At 26.6% G+C, this 22,829-nt stretch overlaps 1 protein-coding gene across 4 annotated transcripts in view; it reads right to left on the minus strand.

Moving 5' to 3' along the window:
* Positions 1 to 22,829, minus strand: part of LOC129962557 (CD109 antigen-like) — a 44,276-nt gene that overhangs the window by 4,023 nt on the left and 17,424 nt on the right. For all 4 annotated transcript variants that reach the window (XM_056076318.1, XM_056076317.1, XM_056076320.1 and 1 more), the window contains exons 15-29: positions 22,659 to 22,808; positions 21,377 to 21,502; positions 21,229 to 21,283; positions 16,535 to 16,691; positions 8,930 to 9,047; positions 8,188 to 8,301; positions 7,999 to 8,103; positions 7,015 to 7,143; positions 4,806 to 4,947; positions 4,159 to 4,335; positions 3,292 to 3,373; positions 3,044 to 3,200; positions 1,724 to 1,786; positions 838 to 1,012; positions 138 to 349 (exon numbers count right to left, since the gene is read on the minus strand). In XM_056076318.1, the coding sequence (XP_055932293.1) occupies positions 138 to 349; positions 838 to 1,012; positions 1,724 to 1,786; positions 3,044 to 3,200; positions 3,292 to 3,373; positions 4,159 to 4,335; positions 4,806 to 4,947; positions 7,015 to 7,143; positions 7,999 to 8,103; positions 8,188 to 8,301; positions 8,930 to 9,047; positions 16,535 to 16,691; positions 21,229 to 21,283; positions 21,377 to 21,502; positions 22,659 to 22,808 (1,962 nt within the window). The remainder of the gene's footprint in view (positions 1 to 137; positions 350 to 837; positions 1,013 to 1,723; positions 1,787 to 3,043; positions 3,201 to 3,291; positions 3,374 to 4,158; positions 4,336 to 4,805; positions 4,948 to 7,014; positions 7,144 to 7,998; positions 8,104 to 8,187; positions 8,302 to 8,929; positions 9,048 to 16,534; positions 16,692 to 21,228; positions 21,284 to 21,376; positions 21,503 to 22,658; positions 22,809 to 22,829) is intronic.

Below are 22,829 nucleotides of genomic sequence, written 5' to 3' on the forward strand. Positions count from 1 at the left end.
TTTAAGCTGATTTAGAAACATTAAACAATGACAAAACAAATGATTTGTGTTTAGATTTTAAACAAAATTGAAATGAAATTAATATTCTCTCAATTTTTTTCACAACATATATTGAAAAATTTTTGCAATTTGCTCACTTGTGTGGATGAAAAACCTCCATTTTTATTCTGCTTGGAAATCAACCATTTCAGAACAGGTAATCCACCAGCCGGATCAGAGCGAAGAGCAAAAGTTCGAATTGCATAAGCTGCAGTTTCAACATCAATAGATGGAGCCAAAAACCAGTAGTCTGATTGTTTATCAGTCAAATTTGCTTGAATTTCTTTATTATCCCAAAACATTAAATCATCTAAAAAAAAAAGCATGGAACTTCAAATTATGTAGAAGTCATTAGGTTAAATAAGATTAAACCATCTCTAAAAAAACAAATTTTTTTCTGTAAAAGCTTAGTTTAAGACAGAACTACTAAAAAGTATCCATAAGGATATTTTAAAGCACTCTCTACATTCTATTATACTTTTATATTGGGATCAAGTAATAAAAGACAAGTTTTTAAGAAATTACTTTGCTAAACCTATAAAAAGGCTTGTTTGTATATATATATATATAATTTATGAAAAAAAAAGTTTAATAAATATACATTTGAATATTTTTAAGTATTCCAAAAGTTTTTATTGTTTTTAAATATATTAAAAACTTCAAAATGTTTATTTCATGAGCTAGTTTTGGGATGCTATAAAAAATAAATTAAATGCATTTTAAATATAGAAAAAAAAACATGTAATTTAATACTTTGTTAACATGAACAATAAGGCAAACTATGACAAATGGAAGTACCTTGTCTTTCTGCCATATTAAGTAACATTTGGAAAGCTCTGTCTTTTGAAGGGCTGTCTAATAAATGAAGTGTATAGGCAACAATAGAAACCACATATGGGCTGGAACTAGATACAAGTTCCCTCTCTATGTATCTTTGAGCAATAATCATTTGCTGCCCATATTTATCTTGAGCCTTGAAAAAAGTTGGAATAAAAGTAAATAAATAAATTAGAAAAATCATTATTTTGCAGATATGCAAGAACTTCATGCAGTTTTAAAATATTTTCACTCCAATGTAGAGAAATCTAGAATTTCACTTAAGTAAAAATAGAATAAAATATATCAAACTCAATAATAAATATAATCCTTACTAAACACTTTTGAAAGTAGAATGCAATGTATATTTGAAATACCTAGCAAATTTAAATAACATTAATCAATCATGCAAGATTTAATGTTCAAATTAAAAAGGATCTGTTTGTGATATTAAACAAATTTCCAAATTTTAATTTCAGATTTAAAAAAAAGAGAATTAACAGTTATTAATAATAAAACACAAAAATCATGAAAATAATTATTAGTGATACTTGATCTAATGAAAAAATATGTAATTGTATTAATAACTGTAGGTAATAAATAATAATTAATAAATAGCCAAAATTAAGTTTTAGCATTATTATTAGACAAATTCAATAAAAAGAATAGAGTTAGAAATGATTCAAAAATGAAAGATCAAATAATAGTAATCTAGTGGATAATATTGACATTAACCTTGTTCACTCATTTTTTAACATTCTGAATATTAAAAGCGCAGAATTTAAGTGAAATGCTATTTAACATTGCTCATAAATTATTATATTAGAAACTAATGCAAAATACATTAATAAAAATAAAATAAATTTACTTTAGATTCAAAAAGAGCCATTAAAACAAAAGCGGTCAAAGCAGCTCCATTCTCTGTTCCACCCTGTAACAAAAGTAATTGTACATTTTTATTTCAGATCAAGAAAAAAATATCAAAAAATAATACTTAGAAGAAAATTAAGCCATAATGAATTTTATAAATATGTATATTGCTGTTGAAATTAATTTGAGCTGAAAGAGACAAGAGCTTGTATTTCCATTATTGGAAAAACAAAAGTTTTAAATTTCCATGGAAGAAATAAAATTCATATAAAGGTTTAAATATTTAAAGAAAAACAAATCAAACATAATTAAGACAAAACATTAAAAAGAGAGACAGAGAATTCAGGCTACTTTCATAAAAAATAGAAAAACAAAGTATCTTTTTGATTTTTCTTGGATTTCTTAACAAAATGTTAACATTTTGAGTACTAATTAATTTTAAATTCTACAAAACTGAAAATATAAACTTAAAATTTCTCATAATAAGACTTCAAATCAAATATATATTTTACCATATTTAAAATATTGAAAAATATTGGCACTCATTAGAAACATGTCTCAATTTAGATAGCTCAAACAAATTTAAAAAAAAAATTATTTATAAAGCTAAGAAACAAGCATTTCCTCAGATTAATGATAGAAAATATACCGTTATTACACAATGCATGGATTGCTGTTAAATTATGGAAAACCACATTTTGATCCCAGAAGTAATTTTAAAAACATGCATTTTTAATATTCAGCAATAATTTTTACACAAACTTAATCAGTTTTAAAAATAGTATTAAAAAAAGTAAGGAAAATAATATTGACACTGTAAAGCCTTGCAAAACTTATATATATTCAATTTTCCTCATACAGAAAAAAAATGCTTCAGTCTTCCACTGGAAATTAAATGCTGAGTGAAATGTGTACACAAAATAGCGAAGACAATCTATTGATGCAATCATATTTTTATGTTCTTGTTCACAATATTGGATGTCAGAATGTGAATTATTCTTTTAATAACTTTTCAGATATTAAATATGCCCGTTATAAGAAATCGTATACATAACATTTTTGCTTATCACCAAAATATTTAGAGCAAATACTTGGTAATAGCAGATTTCATTTAATATAAACTATGATGAATGATAAAAATAAATATTATCTATTTATACCTTATTCATCATTCTATTGTATTAGTTAAGAAAAAGCTAATAATATACATCTATATATTATTTACTGACAACAGGAATAATATAAAGCATATAAATAATATGGTTATTTTTTACAAAACAAATGAAAATGAACTTTTCAGCAATACTGAAATTACAACCTGCAATGCTTTATGGTGAACTTCTCCAGGTTCTTCAAATGATCCATCAGAGCTTTGTTTTTGAATAATCCACTCCAAACCTTTGTTCAGAACTTCAGGATCAATAAAAATATATTTTTTTGCAAGTGAGAGAGCTCTTGTTGCATATGCAGTTAACCTACACAAAGTATGACAATTTAATTATATAGTTGAAGAAAAAATTTGAATGAGGCAATGCAAATTTGAAATAACAGCAGCATTTCACATACCAAGTACTGCCACTTCGGTCTCTTTCTCCAAAAGTGCTAAATGAACCATCTTCTCGTTTATATGTTAACTGCCTTTGATAACCTTTGTAAAAAAAAAAAAAAAAATTATTTAATAGCAATTAATATGATTTTATATTTAAAATGCAAAACTTTTGCATCAATAAAACCTTAATAAGCTTTAAATAAAGCTTGCTTGAAATCTTTCAGACTACTATCTGTAGGAAGTAGTCATCAAAAATATTTTAATATTGTAAGTATTTTCTTTTATTATTTAAGTATTTTAATTTGTAAGTAAGAAAATTTTATGGCACATACGAAAGCATAATGTAGCAATTAATACATAATAAAAGAAGAAGAAAATTCTTACACCTAATCAATAGTTTAATACAATTTCAAGAAATCTCAACAATACTAGAAATATGAAAATAATACACATTTTTGTGAAATTTAGTTCTGAAAATATGATTTTATTGCCAAAATGCCTGATGGTAAGATAAGTTTTCTTAATAAACAAATAATTTATAAATGAATTTTTTAATTAACAGATTAAAAATTAATCAAAATATTTTGAAATAGATTATTCCCATTTTTAATATTTTCATGGTTTTTCCTTAATATTTATGCATTTTAAAAAATTGAAAAAATGACAACCCTTGCAACGATTTTGCAAAAAATGACGTAAGTAAAATTACTTTTCCTGACTGTAGGGATTCAATGCTAACGAAACTTTAATGATATGGATTATCTTATGCCTTTTCTCTGTAGTTCTTGTAGTAATTTTTTTTATGTTAAAGAGCATTCATAGTTTAGAAATATGACAGAAAATAAATTTCTTTAATAATTTTAGAAAATATATTTTTGACTTACCATTTCTTAAACCTGCGATCAACTGATTTCTTATAGCTGGGGATAATCTATTAGTTTTTGATAAGTATTCCATGACTATTATTCTGGGGACAACAGTTATCAAATTTTGTTCTCCACAGCCAGTTGGCATGTACAATAACTTATCAATTGAATTAATACTTGGCCCCATGAAGTCAACTGAAAAAAAAAAAAAAGATACAGTAAGATAAAACAGAAGTGGATAATCATGACACTTTTCTACCTGTATTTATTTAATTAAAAAATAAAGGATGATAAGAACTTAAATTACATTACAGTATAAAATATACTAAAAAGAAAAATAAACATAAAAATATAAAAAGAAATATTTCACTCAGAAATTAATTTCATCATAATATACTGATTCATTTTATTTTGATCTGGTTTTCTGCACATATAATTGATTTAAAAACAATGATACACAATTTGTATTACATCAATAGTAAAAAGATTAGATGCAAATCAAAGGAACTAAAAAAGCTTGATTGCTTAATAAAGGCCTCTTTAAAAGTATAACAATCAAATAGAATGAAATGAAGTCTGAAAAAGACAGCTTTCAGAAATATAATTGCAAACTTAATACAAAACCTAGAAAAAAAATATTTTATCAATTTTTTTTTAATATTTACCAGAAGCTGAAAGTAATATTTTCCCTGAGTCACGGATAGCATTTCGTGGAATGATAGTTGAAACATTGTGTTTCACAACTTCACTTGAACTACGCAGATCAATGAACAATGCTTTATTATAATGCTGAGTAGATCCTTCAGGCTTGAAATGAAATTAATTACAAGCATTATGAAATTATTATATGATAATAACTATGTAAAAACATAATATGAAAAATAGTAAAACATTTTAGTGCAGTATATTTTAAAATAGCTAGAACAATACAATACCATTGAAATCCTATGCAAAATATTATTTCATTGAGGTTATAGTTCATTTTATACAGCCAAATAAAAATATTGTAATATTTTTAAAGAAGAATACAAATTTCAACTTGGTGTACTATATATATATATATATATATATAAGGGATATAAATAATCATGGAATAGATTATCAGACTCGCATTAATATTTTTGTATAGTGAAGGCTATATATTGCATCTGTAGATATACAACTGTTAAATATTTAATATCTTAATTACATAAAATATTTATGTAGTTACAACTATATAGAATATTTTATATAAAGGCCGATTTTGAAAATTTTGTGATTTCGATTTTTGTACTTACATAATCCAACTAACTACACTTCAACTAAACCTTCATTAATATTAAATAAAAAATATGACATAAAAAATTAATTTATTTTCAGAAAACAATTTTCAAAGATTAGCATATTTTCTTAATTTTTGTTCTAAATTGAACAAATTCAACCACATAATCTGGCTAAGTAATGCAAGTAGTCTTATGCTGTAATACTTTTCTTATTATTTTATAGTCATTCATGAATTAAAAAAAAATAGGTTAATTCATAACTTATTAAACATTCATAATCCATTAAAATATTATTGCAAGGTATTTATTGAAAAAACTTAAACTCTTTGACTAGGAAGAAAGCATATGCAAAATCAGCAATAATTAGATCAAAAGTTAACAATACTGTATATGATGTGTGGCTAGAAAATCACTGAGCTGATCTTTAAAAAATTATTTTTTAAATTTTTTTATAATTTTGCTATTATTAACTTTTAGTACCTAATTTTGATCCACACACCATTGCATATGGAATTTTTCACTGTTTAAAAAATTGTTTCAGATTACCTTGTAAAAGTCCTTTCATAACTTTTGTTCCTTTTATTTTTATTGTATTTTACGGTCTTGAACTTATTAGCATTGATTTGACAAAGAGAAATAAAAAGAAACCCCAAGAGAAAGATCAGATGAATATGCATGTGTTCTATTAAGGTAATCTCATTTTTGTTCCAAAAATATCTTGACAATGCAGAAATGTTAACTGTATTGTGAACTAGAATCCATGGTTTCCTTTCTTTCTTTGCTTATGTGAACTAGTATATAATATCTATATATTTCCAGTATATAATATCTTTTTCAATAAACTTACAGTTTATTCAAGGATATCAATGCAAATAACTTTACAACTTCCTTCTGTTGAGAAATCATTTTTTTTTTGTTTTTTTTTTGCATATTTTTAAAACATGCAGTTAACATTTTCTTTGTCAATATCTGTAAATTCAGAATATTTATACCATATTTTCTTGAAAAATTTTGTCATCTTGTTATAGGTTCATTTCTGTTTCTGAAGAATTTGCTTGATTAGGACATCAGTCTATATCAATTTTTTTTTTTTTTTTTTTGGTCCCTCTTTAACCTGTATTTTGTATGTCACAAGTATTTATCTGACTCCGTTTGCTATAGCAAATAAGTATTTACTATGTACTTTCCAAGTTTAAAGAGCTATTTGATTTAACAAGTTTCCCCCTTCTGAAAACTTAGCATTTTCATTGACATGATACATGCACAAATACTTTTTAACAATGATTACAGCTGAATAGAGCAATATGAAAGTCTGAAATTTGAGTAGATGATGGTGAAGGAAACATGTAAAACAATGGTTGTACTTGATTTGTTAAAGTATAAACAGTGAAATTTTCTAGCCCCACCTCGTATATCCATTCTTCTATATTTCAGATACATTGTTAAGAAATTTACCAGTTTTTTTTTTTCAATTTTTTTACAGTAAATAATTTAATTTTTAATTCTATATTAGCTGCTTTATTTCTAATTTTAGCACTAATGTTTAATTCTTTTGAAAAGTAGAATATCATAAAAAATTTCAATAGTGGAATAATAACCTAAACTATTATACCTGAACATATAATCTCTTTGTTACAGAATCACTAGCTAAAGATGTGGCAGCAGTAACCTTTATCTCTATAAATCCAACCTTTTTAGGAACAATCAGAAAAGAAACTGGAATTCCATCTGATGCAGGAATCTAGTGGAATTACAAATTATTAGGCAAATCACAATCAGAATTTCAAAATAGAAAAATGAAAGTTTAATTTTTTTTATGACACACTTTTCACTTATGCCATTAGAAATTGCAAGGCTTAATATATGACTTAAATATAAAAACTTTTTTATTTATTTATTATAGAAAAAGTTGTTATAAAATTTATTAAATAATTAAAAGAAAAAAATCTCTCCATGAGCATGAAAATAAATTCATTTATAATTAATTCATAATACAATTTATTTTTTGATCACATTTATATAGAATTTCAATAAATTCTTAAGGTTACTACAACAGGTTTGAAATTCAGTTCTAACTCACCCTTGTATAAATATTATGCATGCACAAAAGCATTAAAATAACAATTAAACCATGAAAAAGGATGAAAAAATGTATAGAATATTATCGCAAAAATACCTGTCCGGAGAAGAAACACCTAATTTTCTGTCTAAATGGTTTGGATTTAACTTTAAGTAAAATTCTTAATTTCCTGTGAAGGTGGCATTTAATTAAAGAATGAGTCCATAATTCTTTACAATGGTGTCTCTGATGGATAAACTATCCTTAATTAATCCTGATTTTTGCTCAATAATAAATAGTAAAAATATTATTGTGTAGAACATATAAATATTTATAAAAATCTTTTCAGATCTAATTACAGAAACAAACATTTAAGATATAAGGAAAAAATTTAAAGTTCATTTAATTGTTATACAAGAAAGGCTTTAAAAAGCGTCAGATAAGAAAATATAATGTAATTATTTTCCTTTAAAAATATGCATATTATTAAATATTCATAAATCTAAAATAATCAAATAAATTTAATCTAATACTCACTCGTACTATTTTAGTTCTACGATTTTGATGCTCTAGATTACCAGAATCTTTGCCAGCAACAGTAAATTCAAACTCCCCTTTTCTGTTTTCCATAGCAACTTCAGCCTATGGAATAAGAACAAGTAAGAAATCAATAAATCATAAAATATACATAGTACAATTAATTATATTTAATTAAAAGAACAGTACTTGTATATCTTTATTATTATAATTGAAAACAACCACTTGAATAGCTAAATCTTCTCCCATCAATACAGTATAAGGTAGAGCCATGGTTATAAAAAATGGCCGAGATACAGCTATCTGAAAGATGCAAAATAAAAAAAAATAGACAAGAATTATGCAAATTACACATAATTTAAATATACAATAATAAAAATGATTTTATAAGACTGAGCTAATATTTAAATACAGTTTTAATCATAAATAAATGGAATTACATTAGAATAAAGTAAAACAATATATAAAAATTTGTAATAATTAAGAAAAAAATGTTTTCATTGACATATTTAACAGTTATTTGGCTCTTGCATTTTTGAAACTGGCACAAATCAAAGATTTCTAGTGCGATGAATTAATGAAGCAAGAAAATTTTTTAAAAACAATGACCCCATAATTCTGTTCAAGGGAGTACATAAACATTTAAGATGTAAATAAGAGACAACAAATGTTGATTTGATTATTCCTTATATTAAACACTGTTTTTATTAAAAAAAATATAAAATATATAATTCTGAATATGCATGTTTATGAATTTAAAATAAAGTTGCTTATATCAATTTATGGCAAAATAAGCAAACATCTGGTAATTTTTAAAATGAAATATAAATAATGACAAGATGCTTTTTATTAGTTAAAGATATTAATAAATAAAGAATAAATAATGCATTTAACTTAAATTAAGATACTACAAAAAGTACATTTAACTTACATCAGAAGGAGAAGTAGCAATACCTAACCCATCTGTGGAATGAACTGCAAATGCAGTTATCTTGTAGGAAGCAATAGAATCAGGTACAACATGTGAAACAAAAGCTGATCCGTCACTTCTATAAAAAGGAAGAAAAAAAAAATATTCTGAAAAAAAAGTACGCCACTGCTTTGTTTATAATTACAAACATGTTAAGCAAATATATATATATAAAAATTAGTAATAAAAATAAAATTAGTAATAAATTAAAAGAAAAAGAACAGAATCAAAATTAAACCAAATAAAATAAGAATTTGGCCAGAAGAATTTCTGAAGGATCACCCTCAGGCAAAGATTCAAAATAATCAATTTTTTCTGTGAGGAATCTGACCTTAGTCCAACAGTATTGACCCCTCGTGACCCCAAAATCCCCTGAAATTAAGGCCTAAGAGATACACTATTTCTTACAGAAATGAAACAAAACAACAAATTAAGCGATCACTAATTAAGTAAAAAATACAATAACATAAAATAAACCATAAGATTTCTCATAACCAATTATTAAAACAAAAAGGCAAGAAATACCAGCAGCAGGTAAAATTTTTTTTACAAAAAGTGTCCCATCTAGTTCATTCTCTTTCCCCACATCTTAAACTGTTTCTGCTTACGACATTCAAGGTAATAAATAATTGGTCATCTATTGAGTTAGTTAATATGCAACGAAAAGTCTATTTTTATTTTAGGCAAAGGAGTAATACCAAATCATCTCTTTTTTTTATTAAAATATCAATATTGCAGTAGTTTCTGGGAAATTCATTATTAAATAAAATTTTAATGAGATTATTTGTTGCTTCAATATAGGAAATTTTGTTATTACAAACTCTTTATATCCTATTGAATTGTGAGAAAATTAAATTTTTGAAAATTTTAGAGTTTTCATTAGAATGGTCATTACAAAGTTTTGTTATTTTAAAGTTGAATTCATCCCTTTTATCGTAGATACCAACTATTGTTTTATCATTAGCAATTTCGAATTTTAATCCAGAAAGGTTGTTTCAAGTTGATTTTTATTTGTTTCTGTTAGAATTAAATCTTCTGGAGAGCAATTAGTCACAATATTGGTATCATCAACGATTATCAAAAGTAAGTCTTCTATATTGCTCCAACCTTTTATTAAATTATATTTATTTTTTTCTCATAGTAATGTAGGAAAATATTGGCTAAAGCACTTGAGAAAGCTGTTCCCATTGGAATGCCCTTTACTTGTTTAGAAAAATTAATTCCATTCAAAACGTAATTTTCGGTAATATTAAAATTACATAATTCTAGCCAGTTATTTTTAATAATAACAAAATAATCTGTAAATAGTTAATTAAATTTAAATAATTTTATTTTATTTAAAAAATGCTCTTGTACTTATAAACTTTTTCTTTTAAAATTTTCTTTTTATTTTTATGTATTTCGATAATAAATATTTATTTTGAATGAAAAAAAATTTAAAAACATATTAAGAGTATTTGTAAATTTTTAATTGAATAAAAGTTATGAAAAATGAAAAAAAAAAAAAAAAAAAAAAAAAAAAAATCCTAGCCAGGTTCGAACCCTGGCCCTCCGCATACAAGACAGTTGCCTAGACAACCATGCCATTGTGATAGAAGAGACGGGCGTGAAGTTTTCAATATATAAGCTTTACCAAAAGTTTGAGGATCATTTTCTCGAATTTGACTGGCAATTGCGTTTTAATATTTTCATGAATGAACATTCTAAATGTATACTATCATTATACTAAATCTCATCATGATCTCAGATTTCAACCACGTGCCCTCCCATTGTAAGTTTATTAATGTTGTTATCTTTAAGAAAATCCAAAACTTCTTTGTTACAATTAATTATAAAATTATCCTCATCTTTGATTCTGTCCAGGAAAATTTTTAAGTATTTAAAGAAATGTTTACTCGTAAAGTAATTATAACTGCCAGTGCTACAAGTCACGTATTTGAATTTTAATGTTTTTTTTTTAATGAAATTTAATTGTTGGGAACACACAGGGAGCTTAGAGAGCAAGTTTTTATTTTCTTTTTTTTCGCGAAAGATAGCATTCCTTTATCTAATTCGTCCTCCCGCTGGTGTGGTGTGGTCTGAAGAGGGGGGGGGTGCCAGCTCAGGTGTCGTCCTCGTCATCTGACCGCGGTTCAAAATTACGAGATCCGTCCCAAAATACCCCAATTTTGCTTCAAACGGGTAGGGATGACGAATATTTTAAGAGCGGTTATTACGTAACCAATATCAAAAAGTCACAAATACAAGTGATCAATACTTTTCAAAGAGGGGTGTGATTCAAATCCTTGATACGATCTTACTGATGATATTTCGATTACAGGTTTTGGATCACGATAGAAAGTAACAATCGATACGATATCACTGAAATTTGCCGGAGCGGTAACTTCAGTGGAAAGTAACAATCGATACGATCTGTCCAATGGAAGCTCTCGAAAGAAATCTGTGATTGGATTGAAAAGTGAACGGACCGGTTATTGGAATTATCATATCGTATCATTGAATTGCATATCACTGAAATTTATCGGTGCGGTGATTTCACCGGAAAGTGCGAGGCTTCACTGGAAAGTGCGAAGTCACCGCTCCACTTTACGGGAGTGACCGATATTCGTATTTGATGATGCACTATTCCATACAGATCATTTTTAATCATTCGAGACATGATTTACTTTGATTACATGTATTCTGTTTACTGCTGGCGCCATCTATTGGTAGAATATAGAACTAAAGTAAATATTTTAAAGAAATGACATATATTTTTAACTCACCTTTTCCAGAAAATGGTTCACTCTAATAAATAAATTAAATAAATAGATAGTTTTGAGAAAAAATAAAATAAAATTTAAGAAGTAACCTGAAACAGATAAATTAATTCAATCACATGTTACTTAAATTAGTAAATTAAGTATTAATTACAATTAATAAATTTTATATTTAATATTAAGTAATAATTTTTAATTAATAATATGTTTGAAGTAACAGATATTTGGAACGCATATTTAAAAATAACAATAGCAATATTATTTGTTATTAAAAAAAATGCATCTCTACAAACGGGACGTTAATATAACCTAACCTAACTTCATCTAATTCCCTCCCCCCGTGTTTTTTAAAATATAAGTTGAATTAGAGTTATGTTCATTAATTAATAGTTCTTCATAATAATATTTACAAATTAAACAGAAATTATTTGCTGATTAATCTATTACTGTAATAACAATTTTTTTTAAATTCTTTATTTTTAATGTTTTGCTAAAATAAATCCCTCGATCTTTAGATCTGTAACGGCAAATAATAATTATTAATTTTTAAAGCATATATTATAAGTTTTAAAAGCGTGTTGTAATTTTTAAATATTTTCCGTTAACTCATTGCAATAACATTTTTGGCTGTTAACTGTAACTATAACCTGATTTGTTGTGAAAAATGTGCTGGCGCGCAAGTTGATTCTGGCTTACTAATTCAACATGGCAATAACGTCTCTGAATATGGCTAATAAAGCTTCACCACATTACTGTTCCTTCAATGTGTCGGAGGTAAGACGAACGATATTTTGTCCTGTTTTTAGTGGTGATATTGATGCATTGTATATACAATGTGTTTACTGGCACTATCTTAGTATGAGTTCTAGAAAATGGCGAGAATTCCATTCACGCACTCTCATGCTGTGTTTATAATTCCAAAATAGCCCTAGTGTTGCTTTAAAACGGGACGTTAATATAACTAAACGTCTGGATAATCATGTTGTCGACTCTACCAACGTTGAACTTAACTTGAGCACGTCATTGTGCATGCTGGAAAGTCATGTTGTCGACTCTCCCAACGTTGAACTTAACTTGAGCACGTGAATATGCATGACCAAGGCCCAAGCTGAACTTTTGTTGCAGTATTTAAGTCACTGAAGCTTGGTACAAGATTATGAAAATGAAATCTGATGCCTCTAATTAATTCATTTACAACATCTGAAGCATCACAAGTAATGTCAAGTTTCTCTTCACTGGATGAAGCTAATTGTGCATCTTCAATTACAACAATGTGGTTCTTTTTCTTTGGGAAATTATTTTCAAGAAATTCTTCAAGATGAGAATGAAGTATACCTTCTAAAATGCAGTTAATATTCTCTAATGCATCATGTCCCCTTTTAAATGGTTGATAAGCTATAAAATGACATATTTCTTTGAATTTTTCAACATCAGAAAACATTTATTATCATCAACAACATCAGATTAAATCTAAATTTGGAGATTATCAAGTACCAGATGCAAGATTTAATGTGATACATATTGAATTAATTGGCCCACTACCACCATCAAAAGGCATGATTTATTGTATGACCTTCACTGACCGGTTTTCTTGCTGGATGGAAGAAATTGCTTTTGTGTATAATGTTGAATATTTTTCCAATAACAGTTCCTAATCCACTGATGTTCTCACTCAATTATGCCTGTTTTGAAAATAATATTAAGTTCTGATACTTTAGCTCACATGATTCAATGATTGCAACTCTAATCTTTTGCACTAGCACTGTATGCATAGACACAACAACAACATTGCTTTCTATTGCAATTCTCTGTTGTAAAAGAGCATGGAGATTATTTTTATGTCATTGTAAATAATACTAAATTGACATAATGTAACAAGCAAGAGTGTTGAAAGTGTGCCATATTGAATTGTGTAATTATTTGTTTATGTATTTATTACTCAGAAATATTGGGTGAAATATTGAATATATATCTAAGAATCATTGCATACATTATGTAAGTTAAATGTTGTTATTTTTGTTTATTTTCTCCTTTAGGTTTCATACAATAAGTTGAATTTAATTTAGTAACTGTCAGAACATGCCTTTCCATGTATTTTCTGTGTATCATAACTTTGTTACTGGCGAATTATAATTTTAAATTTTTATAGCATATATTATAAGTTTTTAAAGCATTGTTGTAATTTTTAAATATTCTTCGTTAACACATTGCAATATCATTTTTGGCTGTTAACTGTAAATATAACTTGATTTGTTGTGAAAAACGTTCTGGCACGTGGATTGATTCTGGCATTGCTGTTGTAACCTGTAAGATATTGGAGTCAGCAATTTACAAAATAAACAACTTGGAATTTAGCTAAAAAATTGTGGTGAAAATTATTTCTATTCTAATTTATATTGATGTTTTCAATTAAGTTATTTGAATCTCAATAGTAACTAATTCAACATGGCAGTAACTTCTCTTAAAAGATCTGTCAATATCCATTTCATTTTTGTTTTAATTTTCTCTAAAATTCTCACTTTTATTCCTCAAAACCTTCCGCAGGCCAATGGTATTTTCCAGATAATTTAGCAATAAAAATATCCAAATTTTTTCCAATGGAAATTAAGATTTTATTATTGTTTATTTTTTCTCTTGATCTAAATTTAGTTCCTCTTTCCATTAACTCTCTTAAACAGTTGGATTCCATAATTTTTAAATTTTCTGTAATAATATGACCTTTAACCAAATCTATAAAATCTTTATAGCTGTCTTTGTTAGTTACAAAGACAGAATTAAGTTACTATAAACCAAATTTAATTTGTTTTATAGTAATTATAATTACAAATTTTTCCTTAAAGTTGATGTATAACTAAACACTATTGAAACAATTGCTTTATCTGTTAAAGGAAAAAAATATATTATTGCTATGCACAATTTTAGATAAATTTAGTTTTTCGAAGTTAATATCCAAAAATTTTATCACACAGAATTCTTTGTTTAAATTACTTTAATTATTAATTAATAAATCGTTTTTTCCAATATTAAGCTTACATTTTATTAGATCAAGAATTATACATTTAGTGTATTGATTTTTCAATTTTAAATATCCGAATTTATTATTTATAAACCATTTAACTTTATTATTTCGAAGAGCAAAAAATATATTTCCTAATTTTGTGAATGTTTTCACTATTGTGTTCCAGATTACAATAATTCTGAAATTCCTCAAATATAGTTTGAAAATTGCCCCCTTTACCTTTACTTTTCTTAAATCTTTTACTATAGTTTTCTTTAATTAGAAAATCTTTAAAAATATTAAATTTGTAATAAATACAGTTATTGTTTAAATTTCCATAACTTTTCCCATTTAATCTATACATAGTATAAAATGAAGTCTCCTGAGAGCGTCTGTATGTCAAAACTCGAGAAATACTTAACTAATTTTGGTGATATTTGTCCCATTTTGTAGGGCATTTATTGGGGAAGCTTTTTGTAAACTGAAGCCATCTATATTTATACTTATAATTATGTGTGTATGTTGGCGCTCCACAGGCCAGACCGCTTGACCTACAGCTACCAAATTTGGTACATGTATACCTTGGAGGTCGGAAATGTGCACCTGGGGGGGTCCCTTTCTTTTCGGATTTTTAATTAAAAACTAACTTTCCCGCCAAAAAAAATTCTTTATTTCCCCACTGCCAAATGAGTAAGGCTTCAGATTTTCTTTCTTCTTTCCCCCACACTAATGAGATTAGGTTTAACATTTTTTGACCGATTATTTCAAATGCTTGATGCATTTAAAATTAAGCATTTTCAATTAATCGATCTTTCAGATTCATTCTGAAGTACTTTCGAATTAAAATAAAACAGAATAAAAGAAATTAAAAATTTCTAATCTGCGTAGCGTTACTAATGAATACAGAACTTAAATGAGAAGAAAAAAAATTGTTTATCTTTTTTTGATGTAAGGATAATGACAATGCAACTTATAATTAGTTACCATCTAAATATCACAGCCTTCTGTTCTAAGTAGCATGCCAATTTATGTTTATCTGTAGATCTGTGCATGATAGAAGGTCTTAAGTTCTTTGATATTATATCAATCTTGACTCTTGATCATACATATATTATTGTGTGGAAACAGTATCACTATTTCGACAGAATTTTATACTATTAAAAGAATTAATTTATTCAACCAATATATACTTCAACCCAATCAACATTAGGAATGATAGGCTTCGAAAGGACACAAATAACACAAACAAAAATACTGAAGCAAATACAACCTTGCCTTGAAAAATTTAAATAACAGGCAAAACTAATCTTGTCAATTTAAACTCAATGCATATTATTACAGTTATCCTGGAGCTTCCGAATTCAAAGCCACTCCTCTCAAATTGTTTCATGGCCCATTCAATTCAGGATATTTTCTGTAATCTTTCACACAGCAGCCAAAGATCAATACTCTACTGGATTTCGTTTCTCTAGAATATTTTATTAAATTTCCTAGATAATCCAAATTTCTGGAACCTAAATAGGTCTCAGCTCAAATTAGTTTGGATATTTGAAAAACACCAACAAAGAAATGGTATTTATCTTACATGCCAATAATTAATAACAGATTTAATTTAATTTTTTTGCTTTCTCTTTCAATTAAATGATATCAATATCTAAAAAAGAGAAGACCATATCTTCCTATTGAAAGATATGCTTTAATAACTCAGTTTATTCGAATCTACTTTAGAATAAATAGCATTTTTAATTTAAAATTCTAAGATTTTGGTCATATTTAGTGTAATATTTCAATAAAAAAAGATCATCCTACCCAGCAGTAGTATTTATCCATAGCCATGTTTCAGGATACTTTTTTCTCATAACTAAACGGCCTTCAGGAACAACAGCTTCAGGCAACTCCGATGGAGGTTGAATGGGGGCATTGTTACTATTTTCGTCAATGCGGATGACATTTTCGGTGAATAAATCTGCATTTTTAAAGACATAAATTTAAGGGGAGTGAAAGAAAGTCATATCAGTTGCAAAATGAAATAAAATAAAACAAAACAACAGAAAATTTTCACAAAACAACTAATCATTATTTAAGTACTGTATATAAAACATTGCATTAGCAATGAATCAAGAACTTCATTAAGCCACTATAATCAAATAATTTTTCTTCCATTTAACTTGTTTGTAGCAATAATAAGGTATAATTTAAATAATTTCTTCAGCATTCTTTTGATACAACAATGCTGTGTAGCATCATAGGAATAAATGTTGCTATTCTTTATATCTTAATACACACAAAATTAAAAAACAAAAAAGTTGACAGAAGTCCTGGATACATTTTGGTTGTCAAATTGTAAAGATAATTTAAATTAGAAAATTCTGACACAAATTGAATAGCTTAATAAGGAAAACAGTTCCAAATGATATTAATTTGTTAGAAAAAGGAAATAAATGAATAGACTTTTCCATCACCACCAAAAGCAGATTGAACTTTTATACATTTTATGGTAAATCTAAATTGAAAGATTCTGCTTTTATATGAGCATTATATAAATTCTTAAATTTATTATACATATTGCTAATGCATAATATGCAGAATTAAACTAAAGAAATATTTTCCCTCTAAGATATTTTTATTATATTGTGATAGGTTGCATGCAGAAATTGCCATCAAAATTTTACAGATGGATAAATAACATATTACAACATTGTATTTTTGTACATTCTGAGTTTATTAATGGTTTTAGAATTTCTATATTGCTTGTATATAGTTTCCTTTATAGACATAAGATGTTATTTAAATTTTGAATTATAAAAACTTCTTTGGGGGGGGGGCAAATTTCTTTCATAAATCGATTTCTTTGGCATGATGACTAATAATTTACAGGGATTTCAGCTAATTATTATACATTCAATACCGTTCTTGGTAAGCCATCTATATATTAAATGCAAATATTTGGTCATTTCATGTTAATCTGAGCTTTTAAAATGGGAAACAAAAGTGTTGGAATATTCCACTTAGGCCTCTTTCCTGGAATTTATAAGCCCATGGATTTATGGAAGTTGTTATCACATCTATTTCGATATAGCAATTAAACTTTTATTTTCTAGTAAGATTTCACTTATTATCATGGTAATCTTTTTGGAGCAAATGTGTAGCTTATATTTTGTATATTGCCTTTAGTAAATAAATCTATGCTTTCATTTTTTATTTTCTCTTTCCTGTTTTGACTTGCAATATCAATTTTGCCTGGACACTGTAGACAAAGTTCATAAAATATCCAGCATATTATGAATTTGAATTTAATAGTCACTTCAAACTTGGCTAATGAATTTCATAAAGTGGTTATACATTATAAAAAATAATATCCTTTTTGTCAAGAAATGAATTTAGGTTTAGTTCAGCCACATATTTTCTGATGTAAAAAAAATTACTACAGGTTTTTATATGAAAATTAAAAATGTTAATATTCATCATATTCAATAACCCTTCACCAAATAGAATATTGAAATAAAGAAATCTAATAGAAAAATGTGCAGAAAATATATATTTCATTATTGTTAGTTCATCCTATAAAGCCCAGCAAGCATATTAGTTACCTTGGCAAACCCAGCAAACCAAGCTATAAGGTTATGATCTGGAATCGATGTATATATGCAATAACGTTATCTGAAAATACAGAGGAAATGTTAAATTTGTTAAATAAGTAATTAATTAATTTAGAATTAAAACAAAGAAGAATAAAGAATTTTATAACAAATATTAAACATCTGTTTGAACTACGAAGAAATATAATTAAGTAAAATATTGCTTAAAAATCAATCATATATATTTAAAAATAAATAAAGTATCAAATGAAATAAAAAGACAAGTGTATATTAATAAAAACATTTACAATCCTATAAATATATATCTAGCAAAGCAATAAATAAAATTAGAAAATGTAGTGAGAGAAAGAGAAATAAAGAATAAAATATGAAATAACAGAAAATATTTTATGATATTTAATAAAGAAAAAGAACATATTAAATCAGAATAAAATATACTTTAAAAAATATATACAGTGGCTCAAAAAATTGAGAGTATACCTTACTTTTACTTGATAAATGCGGCTTTCAATATAAATAACACATTACTGGGAAGTGCAAACATGTTTTATTTTTACACATAACAAATGATTTAATTTAGAGTAAAAATGCAGAAAAATCATCGAAAAATTTCGAAATTGAAAAGTTTTAGAAGCATTTTAAATAAACATACGCAGAATTTTGCCTCAAAAAATTGAGAATACATCAAAGAAATTTTTACAATATCATGCATAGAAACAAAGTGTCACTATTAAATTGCATGTCTTTTGGCTCTTGTAATGGCCTCTAAGCGTCATGGTACTGATTTCACCAATTTTTGTTGTTATCCGAAGATATTTTACCCCATTCTTCTTGCAACACTTGTTTTAAATGGGTTTTGTTTCTAATTTTGTGTTTTTGAACCACTTTTTCGAGTATGGCCCACAAATATTTTATGGCATTGATGTTGGGGTACTGTGGTGGTGTGTGTAACTGCTGTTTACAATGAAAAATACATTTTGACGTTACGTGCTTTCTGTTTGGGGTCGTTGTCCTGCTGGAAAATGGAATATCCATCTAAACCCAAATTTTTAACACTTTCCTTTAGATTGCTCTAACCATATGGTTCATCCAACTTGATGCAGAAACTTTTCAAATCATAGGCAGGAGTGTAAGTGCTGAAACTGTGCTAAATGCCATTAGACAAGCTGGATATAAAAGTCGCATTGTTAGAGAGAAACCGTTCATCAGCTTGCAAATTCAGAAAATGCATTTGAAGTGCAGAAACTCATCAATTGAAGATCAATAACCTTTGGAAGAAAGCTATGTTTAGTAATGAAAGAAAACTCAACATTTTTGGCAGTGACAACCATCCTACTGTACGGAGAAAGCCTAATACTGCTTTGGATCCAAAAAATTACGTCCTACAGTTAAACATGATGGAGACTCCGTGATGATTTGAGGTTACATGGCTTCATCCGGGGTAGGAAATTTAATTTTTATAGATGGCATTATAAATGATACGGTTTACTTGGATATACTTCGCAGCAATCTAAAGGAAAGTGCTAAAAATTTGGGTTTAGATGGAAATTTCATTTTCCAGTAGTACAATGACCCCAAACAGAATACACGTAACTTCAAAATATGGTGTCTTTTTCAATGTAAATAGCATTTACACACACCACCACAGTACCGCGATATGAATATAATTGAATATCTGTGGGCCACACTCGAAGCAGCGGTCCAAAAACACAAAATTAGAAACAAAACCTATTTAAAACAAGTATTGCAAGAAGAATGGAGTAAAATATCTTCAGATACCACCAAAAATGGGTCGAATCGGTACCATGATGCTTAGAGGCCATTATAAGAGCCAAAAGGCATGCAACTAAATACTGGCACATTCTTTCTATGTGAGATATTACAAGAATTTCATTGGTGTATTCTCAATTTTTTGGGGCAAAATTCTGTGCATATTTATTTAAAATGATTCTAAAATTTTTCAATTTAGGAGTTTTCCGTTAATTTTTCTTTATTTTTAATCTAAATTAAACCATTTGTTATGTGTAAAAATAAAAACATGTTTGCACTATCTGGTAATGTGCTATTTATATTGAAAGTCAGATTTTATCAAGTAAAAGTAAGGTGTACTCTCAATTTTTTGAGCCACTGTATATATAAATGATGAACAGTGAACTACTTTTTTTAAAGATAAAAACACATTATGATAAATAAATATTTATATATTTTGGAAATAACTGCTCACTATTAGCAAATTTCTAAATTTCATTTAAACAAAAAAATTTTAAAGATGAAGAGCGAGTAATATTTAATTTTTTGTAATATGTAATTTTTTTGAAGTCTTCCAGTTGAGTTGAAATTTATATGAAAAAGTAAAGGCTAGTTTTTCTGCTGTTAATCTAATTTGATTACTAATGTTATCAATGTATATTTGTGCACTATAAAATTAACGAAAGTGACAAAAACATTAATTCTTAAGTAAGCATCTAACATTTAATAGTCCTCCTAATATAAATATCCAAATTAATTCAAATATATATATATATATATATATATATTAACACAATATTCAAATTAGTATTAATTAATTTGAGAATCCAAATGTTTATTCAAATGTTTGCAAGATTTAAACTCTAGATTGACATTTGAAACTTTCAAAAAAATTATTTTTGTAGATTTGTAATTAGTCAATCAATTTATTTGCATTTTATTCCAAATCCTCCTATAAAAAAAATCAAAGAAAAAACATACATTTGCAAATGAAAAAGCTATTTTTAATAAAATGAGAGTAATTGTGCTTAAACAAGGGGAGTTAAAGAACTCATAGCAACAACTTAAATTACAGAAAAATGACCTCAAAATATATCAATACAAATTCAAAGAAACACATACTTCATTGCATCACAAAACAAACAGGAATCTTACCTTCATCACCAGTATTTAACAGAAGAGCATTTGTCATAATCACAGATCCAGAATCCTAATTGCAATAAAAAAATCAATTATTAAAAAAAACCTGCTTCAGATTCAATTAATGAACTGGGAATGAAGAGTAAATTTAATGATATATTACAGCAAAAATTAAACCAGCAGATCTGGATCCTGGCCAGGATAGAGATCTTTTTCTTCTTCTTCGATACCATGGGGGATTATACTTTGTCATTTGTCCTCCATCATATGTTTCTAGATCTTCAATAACCTTAAAAAATAATTTGATAAAATAAAAAAAAAAAACCTTTCATGAAACAATATAAAGTCTAAAAATATATAAAAATGAAACTTTCAAAGAATTAATTTCTAAATTTTGAAGAAATTAAACACCAGAAAATTTACAAGAAAAATTAATTTGCATGTTAAAAATAAATAAATCTGTATTTAAAGTAATGGGGAATCCTTTATGGAAGTATTTTATGCTACATATTTTGCAAATAATTTCACTTAATGGTATTAGTTTGATAACAACAAGACCATTAATTGGTGAATTGGTCACAAATTATGTACTGGGGAATGAACCCCAATTCATTCACTTCCTTAATACCCCCCCCCCATTTTCCTAATGACACAAGCTCTTTAATAACATCCAACAAACCATTTAAAGAAAATAAAGTTCAACTCATGCTAGATCCCAGTTTTCATGTACAAAAATAAATAAATGACAGAAAAAGTCATCCTTTTAGGATTGAATGTTAATATGATGATAATTCAATAACTATGATATTCATATAATAATAACTAAATGATACGAATTCTTGATTTTTTACAATGACCATACCATTAATATTAAAATAACTATCAATCAAATGAAAATTTTAACACTTTATAAGGATCAGGGTGTTTTTCTGACAGTGCAAATTTATACTCAAATTAAAAAAAAAAATATTATGTGCTAATTAAAGTTGTTGGGAGTTCATACAACTATATTTACAATGAGTTTCTCTTCATGAAATCATTTTGCCTGACTTAGTGAAATTAATTACCTACGTAACCTAAGCTTTATGTTAACAGGAAAATATTTTTACATGTCATTTTTAAAAATTTATTTTCAAATAATGCAAAGATATCAATTTATTTTCAAATAATGCAAAGATATCAATTTAAATATAATGCTTTCAACAGAACTATTCAAATATGTATAGCTTAAAAAAACATCTTAAGGAGGAGACAGATCTGGTTGTATTCTCAAAAGGCCAGTTATACAGCACGGATATCAAATTAATATAGGAAAGCATATAAAAAATAAATTTAATGTAACTAGTCTGTAAACCACTTTTTAAAACAATAAAGGATCAAATATAAAATACATAAAAGTTCATATTTAAAAAAAGTGAGCAAACTTTACCAATTTGATAAATTACCTCTCCAAGAGTAATATCATTTCCTGATTTCAATTTTAAAATGCCAAGATCAACACCTAAAATTCCTATCAATGCATTAGGTGTCGTTTGTAATCTGATGTCAACTTGACGACCAGGTTGGGCTTCTCTTACATTAGGGCTTACAGTAATCTGTTTGGAATAATATACCAC

The sequence above is a fragment of the Argiope bruennichi genome, chromosome 3 (genome assembly GCF_947563725.1).
Source record: "Argiope bruennichi chromosome 3, qqArgBrue1.1, whole genome shotgun sequence".
NCBI classification, from domain to species: Eukaryota; Metazoa; Arthropoda; class Arachnida; order Araneae; family Araneidae; genus Argiope; species Argiope bruennichi.